The sequence below is a fragment of the Saprolegnia parasitica genome (genome assembly GCF_000151545.1).
Source record: "Saprolegnia parasitica CBS 223.65 unplaced genomic scaffold supercont2.77, whole genome shotgun sequence".
In the NCBI taxonomy this organism is placed as follows: domain Eukaryota; phylum Oomycota; class Saprolegniomycetes; order Saprolegniales; family Saprolegniaceae; genus Saprolegnia; species Saprolegnia parasitica.
The window spans coordinates 93,638-107,756 of record NW_012156471.1 but is presented as its reverse complement, the minus strand read 5'-3'; the positions used below and the strand labels follow the sequence as shown (position 1 = coordinate 107,756).

At 53.8% G+C, this 14,119-nt stretch overlaps 3 protein-coding genes across 3 annotated transcripts in view; all 3 read left to right on the top strand.

Moving 5' to 3' along the window:
* SPRG_22297 (hypothetical protein) overlaps positions 1-468 on the top strand; it is a gene marked incomplete at both ends in the record, with an annotated part of 4,126 nt that extends 3,658 nt beyond the window's left edge. The window contains one exon of the mRNA XM_012351285.1: positions 10-468. Coding sequence (XP_012206675.1) covers positions 10-468 — 459 coding nt within the window. The remainder of the gene's footprint in view (positions 1-9) is intronic.
* A 4,084-nt stretch (positions 469-4,552) lies between these two features.
* On the top strand, positions 4,553-7,679 carry SPRG_12267 (TKL protein kinase; the record flags this gene model as incomplete). Its single annotated transcript, XM_012351257.1, has 12 exons — positions 4,553-4,621; positions 4,674-4,775; positions 4,825-4,926; positions 4,984-5,082; positions 5,128-5,229; positions 5,283-5,381; positions 5,435-5,530; positions 5,580-5,743; positions 5,791-6,194; positions 6,234-6,325; positions 6,994-7,572; positions 7,650-7,679. The coding sequence occupies 12 exons, from the start codon at positions 4,553-4,555 to the stop codon at positions 7,677-7,679; spliced, it is 1,938 nt and encodes a 645-aa protein (XP_012206647.1).
* A 2,170-nt stretch (positions 7,680-9,849) lies between these two features.
* Positions 9,850-14,119, top strand: part of SPRG_21123 (TKL protein kinase) — a gene marked incomplete at both ends in the record, with an annotated part of 5,505 nt that continues 1,235 nt past the window's right edge. The window contains 20 exons of the mRNA XM_012351282.1: positions 9,850-10,596; positions 11,089-11,178; positions 11,234-11,332; positions 11,384-11,482; positions 11,587-11,685; positions 11,744-11,830; positions 11,889-12,011; positions 12,069-12,167; positions 12,384-12,491; positions 12,541-12,639; positions 12,688-12,786; positions 12,842-12,940; positions 12,990-13,073; positions 13,117-13,284; positions 13,334-13,372; positions 13,421-13,507; positions 13,561-13,662; positions 13,708-13,800; positions 13,852-14,003; positions 14,048-14,103. Coding sequence (XP_012206672.1) covers positions 9,850-10,596; positions 11,089-11,178; positions 11,234-11,332; positions 11,384-11,482; positions 11,587-11,685; positions 11,744-11,830; positions 11,889-12,011; positions 12,069-12,167; positions 12,384-12,491; positions 12,541-12,639; positions 12,688-12,786; positions 12,842-12,940; positions 12,990-13,073; positions 13,117-13,284; positions 13,334-13,372; positions 13,421-13,507; positions 13,561-13,662; positions 13,708-13,800; positions 13,852-14,003; positions 14,048-14,103 — 2,629 coding nt within the window. The remainder of the gene's footprint in view (positions 10,597-11,088; positions 11,179-11,233; positions 11,333-11,383; positions 11,483-11,586; positions 11,686-11,743; positions 11,831-11,888; positions 12,012-12,068; positions 12,168-12,383; positions 12,492-12,540; positions 12,640-12,687; positions 12,787-12,841; positions 12,941-12,989; positions 13,074-13,116; positions 13,285-13,333; positions 13,373-13,420; positions 13,508-13,560; positions 13,663-13,707; positions 13,801-13,851; positions 14,004-14,047; positions 14,104-14,119) is intronic.

The following is a 14,119-nucleotide window of genomic DNA, read 5'->3' as shown; positions in this document are numbered from 1 at the left end:
GACATGAAGGTCGTGGTCCGTGCGGTCGCGCGTGCGTGGGTCGCCGGTTCAATTCCCGAATCGGTGCTGGCAACCACGCTCCATCACATGCACTCGGCGTCGTTGTCGCTGGCGGCCATCGAGACGGCGCTCGAGCTGCGCGTTGCGATCCCAACGTGGCTCCGCGACAGTGTGGTGGCGACCGACGGGCCGCAGCTGCTCTCGCTTCTGCTCAAGCACGGTGCGCTGGACGATGCGCTGTCGACGGCGGACGCACTTGTGCCTGCGACCGAGCCATTGACGATCGACTCGTTTGGCAGTTCTAGTACGTCAGTCCACACCTCGTGGCTGCCGATGGCGCTGTTGGATACGCTCTTGGCGTCGGCGATGCAAGTGCCAGCGTTGACGGCGCAAGCCAAGGCGCTCGCGACCAAGGTGGAAGCGCACTTTCGGTATGTAAAGGCGCTCGATGCAGTCGTTCGCGTCTAGTCTACTGATCTCTTCTTCTTTTCAATACCTGATACGACTTTTCTTACACGTGGTATGATGTACAATATGTCATATGCATACGAAAGCTGCATGGAGGGATTCTACGGGATGGAACAAGGTGTGCTCAAGATTCGTACGAGAGGTTGTAGCAAGACGTGCCACTGGTCCCAATGCTCTTAACGTTATCGGGGGTACTACAGTGGTGGTCAAATTACAGTAATTGCCGCACTTGCAGGTCCAAACGAAAACGCCTGTGATTGGCCAATTGCCCAAATCATGTGGCTCTGACCCTGGCTCTATAAACTACGACATTCGATACATTGTGAAAGGCAATAGTATAAGCTGTTACAACATGCGTGATGGACACTCATCGATTCTCTATAATCCGATATTCGTCTAATAAATTATCTTCAATATATATATTTATTCCTACAGGAGATATCTATCAACCGGCCAAGTGCGGCGATTAATTTGACCACCACTGTACATCACTGTACATGGGTAGAGTGAATTGTGATTGGAATTTAACGGACAGGCCTCCGTGAAAAGCCCTTGGCATCTGATTTTCCAAAAAGCCTCCATGACGTGGCAGCGTGCTTGTGCAGTATAAAGAAAAAGTACGCTATGACGAAGACATCACAGGCATTGACATGTACTGGTAAACTTGAAAGTGTTATGCACCGCTATCCAAATGAGTTTTGCCTGCCTTGGAGAGCCGAAAGAGGAGGTTGGTTGTAAATGCTGGAAATCTCCAGCTGCGATGTGCGACGCGTGCGATACTTCTCCGTTTGGTAGATCTCGACGTATGGCAGCACACCCGTCACAAGCATCGTCGCGTCGTTGCGCGGGGTCAATAGCGGCGCGAGCGACGCGCGGATCGTGGGGCCCGTGAATAGAATCGACGAGAGAGGCGAATCCGTTGGAGGCAAGGTCATCGTAGTGGTACACAAGGCTCGCGAGCAGTAGATGAGCAATACCAACCATGGTCGAGGATTTGGCGAGGCCGGAAAAGACACGTGCGACTTGCGCTGCAATCGTCGGGGTGTTGTTGTCGACAAAATGAGGAGGCGCAACGGCAAAGTTGGCGCTGTTGATGGGTAGCCTAGACACGGCGCGTCCTACGAACTGGTCGCCAGCTTGCTCGTACTTGAAGTAGCGCTCCATGACGTGGCCGAGCGACCAGCTGCAACGCAAGCACACCGACACGACGGATGGCCCACCCGTGGACCCCAAGCGCAGTTCGCGGTCGCTCGCATGCTCGTTTGGCTCGGACACTACGCTCATTGGCAGAAACGCCGCCCTTTTCCTGCGTTTCTTCGGCCTGTGATTGGCCAAGAATTTTAGCGGACAAGCAGCCGCTGAATTCTCTTCACACCGTGTGAAGCGACGTGTGAATCACACGTCGCTTATGCTTAATTCAAAATAATCCATACAAATATCAAGTTATTCTATTCCTAGAGAGGAAAATAAAAATCCATGAAAGACAATTTGACGGCTCCCAGTCCGCTAGAATGTCCAGGCCACTGTGCAGCCCAGAGTGCTGTCCGTTAAAAGCATATTAATGACTGATACCGTATGCATGGGCAAATCGCAGCAGTCGTCACTTTTTTTCATGCAGTTTCGTCATTTTTGCGAATTAGACGAATCTAAAAATGTACGTGCGCGCGTCTCCCTGCTGTGCGCGCACGTACGTCGTCCGTTTCTCAATCCGAGAAGAACTGAAGGAGCATACCGTCCAAATGTGCACGTTTGAGGTCAAGTGCTGGCTCGTGAGAATTAAATTTTTTGAGAAGCATATAAAGGGCAGATGGATCAGCTCCCACAGCAATTTTAAAAAGTGCGAATAATAATAATGACTCAGAAACCTCACGATTTTTTATGCAATTCATAGCAATTACTATATTATTTTATGCAGAATTGATTAAAACGTTTCGCATTTTTCAATCAAGAGGTGAAAAAATCAGAGTGTATTTTATTCATCTTTTTTACAGGCGGCATAGGAAAATGCCATATTAATGGTAGAAATAGAACGGCCACGACGTGCTCATTTCTATTCCTTTTTCAGATCGGACGACGAGTTAAAACACCCACAAAACTCTCCATCGAACAAAAAAAAATCAGCGAAAACGGACAAAGATTAAAGAAATCGTGATGCGATTAGCCCATGCATACGGTAGGTTTTCACTGTCCTTCGGCCAGATATCATCTGAAGGACGTCGGCAGGTGAAGCGTTGTGATGTGATTGGATATAAAGCAGCCAATGAGAAGGGGGAGAATCGGCGTCAGTTGGCAAAATGTTTTTTTTGCGAAGCCGCAGGAGAAGAAAGAGGTACCGGCCGTCCATCGATACGATGGAGGCTCAAGGACGCGGATGCGACGATATAGGAAGCGCTTCGCAACGCTGCAAAAGAGGGCAAGTTGGCTGATGTCCAATTCTATCTCGACAACGGCGTCGACGTCAACTGCAAAGACGAGGTACGTGAAATCTATATACATCGATGATCCATGGAGATTATTGATATGTTCATTGGTGTAGAATGGTTCAACACCTTTGCACTTTGCTGCTTCCCATGGTCATTTGGAGATCGTTCGTCTTTTGCTGGAGAAAGGCGCGGCCATCGACGCCAAGGAGATCGTACGTTGTGTGATTTGCGTTCATCACTCACGAGTGTGTTTTATCACGTGATTCTTGGTGTAGAGTGGTTATACACCATTGTACTTTGCGGCTTTCAAAGGTCATTTGGAGATCGTCCGCCTTTTGCTTGAGAAAGGCGCGGCCATCGACGACGAAGACAAGGTACGTTCATATTCTTTTCAAGCAACGCGCTGCGAGAGAGATTCCAACAACATTCTTTCTCTTGTAGGATGGCGATACGCCGCTCGTGCTTGCGGAAAAATATGGTCATGTCAACGTCATTGCGCTATTGCAAGACTCTCTTCGCAACCCAGGAAATATGGTACTACATAGTTGCGTGTTTCCATTTCTGTGATGACGCAACGTCGTCTCTGCGCAGCTCTTTAAAGCCCTCGATGAGAAGCGCTTTGCCGATGCAGCGAGAATCCTTGCGCAAGAGACCATTGATCCCAACCTTCGCGACATCGTACGGGCCTCTATTTCGATTATTGAGTGGCTCAAAACCAATGGCTAGAACGGCTCGTCCTTGGTGCTGCTCGTTCTCGAGGCGCAAGATCGACCGTTGCTCCAAACGCTCTTGGAAAAGCCCAACCTCAATGTCAACGACAAGGTACACGCTTGCATCGTGCTTCAGTAGCTAACAACTTGTATTAGACGACTCGAGCCCAAGCTGAAAACTCATGCGTGGTCAAGAACCTCTTTCTTCAAGCAACCTCTGCCAACGACGTGACCTTCGTGGATCAGCTTCTGTCTCTCGGCATCAGCCCAACACTTTCAAACGAGGTTAGAACTTACAGCATTCATATTGCATACATTGTAGTTGCTCTATTTAAAAGGGAGAGACCGCGCTGCAATTGGCGGCGGCCAGCGGCCACGCCGCCGTCGTCACGACACTCCTCGCCAAACTTCTACCCGCGTCGACTGCAACCGACAACACCAACTTGCCGTACACAGCTCTGACGGCGGCTCGCGCAGAGTTACTGGCAGCGCAAACCCATCTCCTCCTGCGCAATACGGTACATCCATATTGTCCATGCTACCAAAGACAGTCCTCGAATGCATTGACGAAACTATGCTTTTAGAGCCGCAAGACAGCCTTGGACTTGGCCTCGGGCGACGTCCTCGAGCAGTTGTTGGCTGGTAAAAAGGCCATCCAGACCGAGCGCACTCGCCTCGAGCATGCGATTCAAAGCAAGGTACGACAATGGCCAAGAAGCGACAAAGGTTGATGAGGAAATGAGTAGAAAGACACGCTGTCGGAGGCCATCTCGGCGCATAACTGGGCGACCGCGACTGAGCTTTTACGTGAAGGCGTCCCCATCCTGACCGACCTTGACCAAGTGCGTAGACCTAAAGCACGCTCTTCTCTCAAAGTACATGCAATAGGAATCCGTCGTGGCCGCCGTCACTGGAGAAAACAACAAGAAGCTTCTGCTTGCGCTTCTGTCGATGGCCATGGAGAACGACAACGTGAGCCTACTGCGGTCGGCGCTCCAAGTCTCAAAGTTTTGTCACGAGGTTGTTCGTGCATACAAAACCACTGGAGGGTGCTCAATATTGTCTTGTGTAGATGTGCCAAAAGGTACTGGTGGACGCGGTTGCGCGCGACAAGGTGCATGTCGTGCTGGACCTGTTGCGCTCGTTTCCAAACGCCGTGCAAGGCACATCGACGGTACCAATCTCTCTAAGTATCAAGTACAATCGTCGTTCTGCACGAGTAGAGCGGTCCGTCGCCACTGCACATCACTGCGAAAAGCGGGTCGATGGCGCTGCTGGGCATGCTACTGGCCAGTCCGAGTACCAATATCGACGCTATCAACGAGGTAGTTTCCCTGCATGGCATGGAATGATGGGCTGTGTTTTGATTGGCATTGATGTAGGAAGGATACACAGCACTTGCCCTTGCCGTTCAGACCAACCGAGTCGAGGTTGCAGCGTTGCTCCTCTCTGTCGGCGCCACCGCCTCGATCCCTCTGCCGGTCCGAGTGTTGTCGTGTCTTGTGTATGTTTATCGAGTTGTTTAGGATGGGTCCTCGGTGTTACATGTCGCTGCCACGCGACTTGACTCGACGATGCTGCTCGCTCTCCTCAAGGCTCCTGGAACTGCAATCAACCAACGTGATCAGGTATTACTCTCTGACTCTCACTCGATGAACTCTACAATGAAATGATCTCTTAGGAGGGCTACACGGTCCTTGCGCGCGCCGTGGTGGCTGGGCGTGATGCTGTTGCCGAGCTTCTTCTCGACGCTGGCGCTGACGTTTGGGTGCCGTTGCCGGTAGTACTTGATTCGCAGTAGCTACAACAGCGTACTCATTGAGTGCTCTGTAGAACAAGATGACGGTCTTGGCCGCTGCGGTCCAGCACGGGCGTCGCGAGATGGCCCAAATTCTCTACGAGCGCATGTACCCACGTCCTCCGACGCTGGTATCTCGCCCTTTCACGTAGCAACGCTTTTACTATGCATATGCTGGAGGCGGCTGCCGATGACGTGACGATCGTCGAGCGCATCGCGCGGCAACGCGACGTTGACATCTACAAGGCCACGTACAAGGACAAGATGGTCGTGCTCAAGGGTGTGCGGTATGCCTTGCCCCGGCTCATGGAACAAATGCGCAACGAAGTCAACGAGATGCAAACGTACCTCCATTATCCTCAACTTGAAAATGGATACGATGACGGGGTAGGTGTACGTCGCCGTACGTGCAGCCGCTCATCGCGATCCTCGACAATGGCTCGACGACGGCTCTCCTTTCGCGGCCCAACGGCGACAAGCTGTACAGCCCGACGATGGTCATCGAGTACATGGACGGCGGGGACCTCGACGATACGCTCAAGAAGATCCGCTCGGGTCTCGATGTGCCGCTGCAAGTTTCGACAATCGAGGTGGCCCTTGTGCTCGCCTACGCGCTGAAAGATTTGCACGCCCTCGGGAAGGTGCACCGGGATATCAAGAGCCTCAACATTTTTCTCTCGACGACGCACTACATTCGACTCGCGGATCTCGGCTCGGCGCGGACGCTCAACAATGGTTTGCTGACGTCGAACCCTGGCACGCCGCTCTGGGACGCCCCCGAAGTCGTTCGCGTCGGTAACGGCGGCAATGGCCGGTAGTATGGTCCGCCCGCAGACATTTACTCGTTTGGCGTCGTCCTCACCGAGCTCGACACGCGCGAAAAGCCGTATGCCGACGTCGACGACACAAGAAACATTCGCAACCATGTGCGCGATGGCACGCTGCGTCCGAAAATGAGCGCCACTTGCGAGCCTTGGCTCCAAGCGCTTGCAGACCAGTGCCTGGAACACGATCCATCCAAGCGCCCGACAGCCGACGATATTATCACTACACTCGTGGCGCATCGGGATGGCAAGAGCGTCCCAGGAAAGCGTTTGGTGATGGCCGGCCTAGCGACGATTGAGGAAGCACACGGAACCGAGGTAGTACGTATCCATCATGCAATTGGCCAACGATCGTGTGTAGGCCGCGTAAAGTCATCGCTGTCGTCGCTCTAGCACCCATTTTGATTGTACATGACCATTTTTGAACACTTTTGATTTGAACGTGGCGGGATTGCGTGTGGAAAACATATAGTACATTAAGGGGCTCCAAAACTGAATCGTCGAAACGAATGGCTGGCAGGTGGAATTTTGGTCCATCGAAATCGATTGTCTCGTCGATCGATCCCTTGTCAATGTTTTGGGGGTTTCAAAGCTCAACCTATCGGAAATAATATGTGTCCAGACTATCCTGAACGCCATGCGAGTGCCAAGTAGTACACATTAGCGACTTTGCCTCACCTTGGCCGACGGCGTTGCGTCACTTGGAGTACCGGTAGACGACATGCGACTCTATTTATTGCATACCTCCAATGATATATATGGTGCTCGAGCTCATGGACCAAGGCGTCGTCTTCCAGCACCACGTCAACAAGGGCAAATGCGAGCATGTGGAAATTGAGATAACGGCAATGCAGGTGGCGTGGGCGGTGGCAAACGCACTCGACGTTATCCACAGCCTCGGCAAGGTGCACCGCGACGTCAAGAGTTTGAACATCTTTCTCTCGTCCATCCATGGCATCAAGCTCGGCGACTTTGGCACGGCACCGACCGTGAAGCGGAACATGACGATGCACGTTGGCACGCCGCTCTGGATAGCCCCCGAAGTGCTTCGTGCCTCGTCGACTAGCACCGAACAAGCGTATGGGACAGCCGCCGACATTTACTCGTTTGGCATCGTATTGTCCGAGTTGGCGACAGGCAACGAGCCGTACGGCGCGCTTCTAGGCGACAGAAACCTCGTGCAGAAGATTCGCGACAACGGTCTGCGTCCGGATCTCGGCCACGACTGCCCGCGCTGGCTCTGGAAGCTCGCGACGGCCTGCTGGACGCACGAGCCATCGACGCGCCCGACGGCCAAGCAGATTGTCAAGTACCTCGCCAAGCGCCTTGACGATCTTGACGATCCCGAGGTTGATGACGCGTGCGACGACGATGACGACGACCTCACGCCGACCCCCTCGACCGCCCACCGACGACGCCGACGAAGATGCTCGAGTCGATCAACGAAGAGCCCTAGTGCAACGCTGCTGACTTTTGTATTTTGAAGCGTACTACACGTTTGTACAACATTTCGTCTCAATCGTTCAGTACACGTGTCCAAAAACGCTTCACAACTTTATCTGGGTTGGTGCATTTTCCATCCTACGTACTACAAACCATTCCACAACTGCTAAAAAAACCAGAAGTCCCAAAATTCCAAACCAAAAGAGTGCTTTTGAGTTGACACTCTTGACAGCTTGTACATCCAAATGCCGATCCAGGTACAGAAGAGACCTACCCCTACGAGGGACGGAAGCTCGTTGCTGGCTTTGTCTCTCTACTATAGCATCCCAAGCTAGCACTTTCAGGGGCGATGACCAAACCAACGGTATCTAGTCGATGCACATTAGTGTGGACAAATTCATTCATGTCGTAAACGGCGCGAGATTGGCCTCGCAGGTAGCACGGTCAACGCAGCAGCTGGATGCTCACTGGGTCTCAACAAGGCGATTGCCACCAAGCAGCCAATCCTGCGGTCAGCAGGAGGTGTTCCTGGTCCATGGCAACCGCGGGCCGTTGCACCAAGGGTCTACCGCGCCGCAAGGAAGCGCCCGTGGTTCGCGCCCGGGCTCCACTTTTGTTGTGCCCCGGAGTACCGTTCCGGGCAGACGGCGCCACTCCATGCCATCAAGCTCTTGGATCCCGCCATCGCGATGCAGTCGTCGTTGGCACATGCAACAATAAGGACACGATTAGAAAGACTTGGTGGGACAAGCCTCGAAGCGAGATCGATGATTTATTAACCAAACTGCTTCGGTCACGGCGCGTTTGTCCTCGGCTAGTATCGAGCGCAGCTCGCTGCCTTGGCGATCTGCCTCGTACTCGATGCTGCTTGGCATGCACCAAGCGCTAGTGTCGTACTATGTCCATGGGCCAAGTGCTTTGCAGACGCTTCGATGGACTGCTGTCGTCTTGTCGCTACAGACTGCACGCTTGAAACTATCAAGACGCCTCGCGCGACGATCGCAATCTCGCTAGCTACACGTCGTCCAACGTAGCTCTGCGCATGGCAATGGCCTCCTACCTGTTTCGGCCCTTGGTACGAATCACCAAACCTGGCTGCCATCGCCGCCGCTGGATGAGCGCTATGCACTCTGTCTCCTGCGTACTACCAACCTGTCTAAAGACATCGAATCACCCCGTTCCATGCGACGTACTAGCCGAGGTGGCGTCTGAGCCTAATGCGCCAGCCAGATGGCCCGCCTTTCCGAGACCATGGGATGGCATCGCGTTGGTCAAAGCAAGTCGCTTCCACGTCATGTCGGTCGCATCGTGCTGGCTGTGCTGGGCAAGGCGACTGCAGCGCCGTCGTTCTGGCCGCGCTGCCGCTTTGCTCTGCCGCTTGCTCGTTTCGTTGTGGCACCTCCTTGCGGCATGACGTCCGGATATGCCATTGGATTCAGCATGTGCCGATATTTGTGGAGATCCTGTGTATCCGGATATATGTCCGGTTGTTGATGACATTTTATCGTCTTTTCGACCAATCAAAAGCGGCGAATCATTTTTCCACATCAAGGCTTCGCGCCAGCGCCTACCGCGGCTTGATGGACGTCGACCTGCGGAAGAAAGCCAAGGCGCATGGCTGCGGCGTACGGCGACCTGTATGCTGCGGAAGGTCGTGGTGATGCAGAAGTGGGTGATGCTCTGCGACAGCGTTGACAGCGTTGATTGCTCGCCGCCTGTCCACGTCCGTGGTCGGCGTCGTCATGGCATGACGATGGCATTCGGGCTAGACGTCATGGCTTGATGCAACGACGCTTGTAGCCATCGTCGCCCGTGCGCCGGAAGGCGGCGCCAAGGTTAAAGCGTGCACGGTCTGCGACGGAGCGGGCCAGGACATGCACGTGCTCGCGCGAGAGGACGTGTATCGACGGTTCTTGGCGGAATCGGTCATCCATCTCCAATAAACTCTACGGAATGACTCACGCGACGACTGCGTAGAACCAGGAGACGATATGGCCGGCCGCAGCCGCGCAAGATCATCGCAACCTCGATGCGCGCATGGACGCAGGTCCTTGGCCTCTGTTGTCTCAATAGACCTCCTGACCAGAGACTGAGTACCCAGTGTATATCGGCCAAGCTTGCAGCGCATGGTTCGATAAGGCACCGATGATGTCTACAAGATGACGATCTAACACAAGGCTCGTATGCTCTACGGCGACTGCGTCGTGCAGCTCTGTGACGCTGGCCGCGTCGACGTCGTCTGTGAGGTGCGCTGGGGCGCGTTTGAGGCGCAAGTCGAAGAGTTGCTGCTGTGGCAAGCCGCCAACACCCACGCGCACGTGTCGCCGGCCAAGTCGTCGCAGAGCGCGTCTGCCTTGTACCGTCTCCTCTACAGCTTTTACGTCGCTCGGAGCCGGTTTGTGCACGCAGCCCGCGCCATGTACTCGCTCTTCCTCCGCCTCGAGCTGGAGCCGTTTGCGCCGTCGATCCTCCAGGTCCAGCGCGACGCACTCCTCGCGGCCTCCAACGTCTTGGAGCTCGTGCCCGAAGCGCATCGGTGGTTTGTGTCGCAGGCTGGTCTTGCCTCGGACGCTGGCGACTGCGCGCTGACCGTTGTCTCGGCCTCGGATGTCCACAAGCAACTGCTCTTGGTCCGCGGCAAGCTCGCACTGCCCGAGCACAATCTGGCACTGGGTTCGCTGCGTGCGCCCGAGGTGGTGTCGTTGCTGCTGACGCACCTTGCGTCGCCGCCGCGTGCAGCCTTGCGGTCGATCGAGCTCGCGTCGGCGATGGCGCTGGCGTTTGAGCTGGACATGAAGGTCGTGGTCCGTGCGGTGGCGCGTGCGTGGGTCGCCGGTTCAATTCCCGAATCGGTGCTGGCAACCACGCTCCATCATATGCACTCGGCCGCGTCGTCGCTGGCGGCGATCGAGACAGCGCTCGAGCTGCATGTTGTCATCATAACGTGGCTCCGCGACAATGTGGTGTTATATTGTTCGCGGGCGTTGATCACGACGGTATCAGTACAGACTGCTCTACCTCTGGAAGGGTTCTTGGAGCCCATTTTGTTGTTTTGGATGGACCAAGTCGAAAGAACTCGGCGTTTCTAAAGACTCTAGAGCGATCCCTCGCAGCGATAGACGGGCGCCAGTTGCACCAGTCTCTGCTCCTTCGACCGACTCGTCGTTGCGTAGGACGCAGTTATGCACTTTTGCTGCACGCCTGCTTTTCACACGCGGATCCTGCTTCGACTTGGTTTGCGTATCCGAAAAGATATGACGTCGTCCGGTTGTGCTGCCGAGCGTGGATTGGTTCAAAAGAAGCCAATGAAAAGAGGAAAGCCATCAGTTTTCAAACCGACGGCGACAGAAGATGCCAACGAGCGACGAGGTAGTACGACGACCAGGCGACCTGCGAGGATGCGGAGATGGTCATATTTGTAGAACGCGCTTATCAGTGCTGCAGGATATGGCACCTTGGCTAACGTCATCTCGCTTCTCAACAAAGGTGTCAACGTCAACTGCATAGAGAACGTGCGCTGGATCTCTATACATACATGAATTGTTTTCCATTCATATTGTGGAGTAGAATTTTCAAACGCCATTGCACTACGCTGCTTACAATGGTCAATTGGACGTCGTTCGCCTCTTGCTTGAAAAAGGCGCCAAGTTGGAACCGTGCGACGTGGTATGTTTTTGTCTTTTCGTTGGCGTTGATTTCAAGTGTGTATTGCTGTAGATTGGTTATGCACCACTGCACCGAGCGGCTCATGGCAATCAGCCAGCCATGGCCTATCTCCTCTTGGAACATGGCGCCAAAATGGATGCCAAAAACAGGGTACGTACATGCACCACTCTCCATGTCAGCAAGTTCTCGTTCGGTGCTGGCACGGAACGTGCTACTAGGGATCTACACAGGCACATCAATAAAAATATTTGTAGGATGGCCACACACCGCTTCAGGTCGCAGCAGCACGCGGTTTGAACGATCCAATCGCACAGCTTTTGCGTCACTACCCTCGCATACAAGACGAAGACCAGGTAGTACATATGGTCCATCACATTCGTCCGTCGCGTCTATGCGATCTCTGTATCGTAGCTCTTTGACGCACTGCGCGAAAAGCGCATTCCTGACGCCACGCGCATTCTCCAAAACAACTTTTTTCACGTCAACCTCCGTGACAGTGTACATATCTCTCTTAAAAATGATTCACTCTCGGTGGATACGACGAATGTGATTGTAGTCTGAGACACCATTGCTGCACTTGGTCGTGGCAACGCAGGATCTGTCACTGCTTCAAGCGTTTCTCGCTGCTTCAAGCGTGTTGCTGCAAAAACCAAACCTCCAGATCGATGCCAAAGACGCGGTATTTCCATAAATCGACTTCTTGTCCGGCATTCTCACGTCATTTGCGATGGAATAGACGGGTCGCACAGCTCTCGCAGTCGCCATCACCTGTGGCACCGCAGAGGCAGCTCAAACGCTGTACGAGGCGGGCGCGTCCCTCGACCTCGTCGACACGGTGGGATATCGACTTCGTTTTGCCGAGAATATTGACAGTGTGGTACAGAATCTATGTGCTTCAAGGCCGGTATTGGGCACCGCAATGCGCCACGCAGCCTCTACCAACGACGGCAGCACAGTGGCTCAGCTCCTGCGTCTCGGCGTGAGCTGCTCACTGGCCAACGAGGCATGTATTTTTGAGCTTGAAGGGCAATATCATCTTGGTTTGATCCAGAAAGGCGAGACAGCGTGGCATATGGCGGCTGCAAAGGGTCATATGTCCATCCTCGCGATGCTGCTCCAAGAAACCAAGGACGAGAACGGCATTGACGTGACCAACCACGTACACTCTACTACTTGGTTTCGATTGTTTTGATTTTCCACGGGTGTAGAATGGGGAATCACCTCTTTTTGTCGCTGCGACCAGTGGCCACGCTGACGTTGTCCAATGTCTCCTTCGTGCCAACGCCAGCCCCCACGTCATTTCTCAAGTACCCTCTTGATTGATTCGTATCCATCATGCGTCATTGCGATGTTAGGATGGATCGACGCTGCTGCATGCAGCTGCTATTAGCGGGAACATGATCGTCGTTCACCAAATCGTCCAGTGTGGCGTCAACGTCGATGCGAGCGACGCGGTAGACAATGTTGTCTGTGATTGGATTCCGTAAACTCCTATCTCGTTTGAACTAGATGGGGCGGACACCACTCCACATTGCGGCCGAGAAGGCCTACGACAGTGTGGTCAAGTACCTTTTGGACGTCGACGTCAATGTCTTTGCCAAGGACAAGGTATCGCCATCTCACCACACATAAAGCTCTAGGATGACGTGATTCCTAGACGGGCAAGACGCCGTTGATGCTGGCGACCAATCCAGTCGTCATCAACACCCTGCTACAAGCCGAAAAATCGACCAAGCAAAAGGTACTCGGCAGAATCCAGTGCATTCTTCTGCAAGCCTTCGTAGGTTCCGCAGCTCTCCGAGACTCTGCTAGACCAACTCGTCGACCGCGTCATCACCTCGGAGGGGTTGCGAGACCTTATTCGCACGAGCCTCTGTAACTCGGAGGCGAAGCTAAACAAACTCATCCAGCAGGTTCGCGACCGCCTCGACGTCGGCCTCGAAGCTTTGAAGGTACGATTACAAGTTGTTCACCAATCATTTCTCACGACCTACGATGTAGAGCTCGGTGGATCGACCTGAGGGCACTCAAAGCGCAAACGTACAAGTTATTTTGGATGACACATGTCCATACCTATGCATGCTGTAGGCGCGTGTCCAAGCTGTGTACGTCAACGACGCCAGTCAAGAGCGAACGCTGCTGGCCGACGACAGTCAATATAACGCCGCGAACGAGGTATCTGTTTTGACTCGTCTCTTGAGCATTGAAGCGATGCTGGAACGGCGTAGGCGGGCGACTCTCCTCTGCATCTCGCTGTACAAACCAACGACCACAAGACGTTGGCGGCGCTTTTGCGATCGTCCAGCATCAACGTTGACGTCCGAAATGCGGTACAACACAAAGCTGCCGACGATGACAATATTGTTGTTGTTTAGGCGGGCGTGACGCCGGTGATTCTGGCCGTCCAAATGGGCCACCGACGCCTTGCGACGATGCTCCAGACCGCTGCGCACCGTGACATCCCCAGCGTACACATCAGTTTCCTAAAAATGATCTTTCTTTACCATAGATGCCGCTAGGTGCTGGCCACGGACATAGAGATGGACCAATCTAGTCCAATCTATGGCACCGTGTACAAGGGCACGTACAACGGTCGTGTCGTCGCCATCAAAACGCCTGCCGACGTGTCCTCCGCCCAAGCAATCATCCACGAGATGGAGACCATGCAGCAGTATCACCTTGGTTTTGGAATGATCTCAACAGCGATGATTCTAGGTGCAACTCGCCGTACGTGCAGCAGCTGCTCGCTGTCTCGGATGTCAACTCGACCAGTCCCAAGCTCGTGAT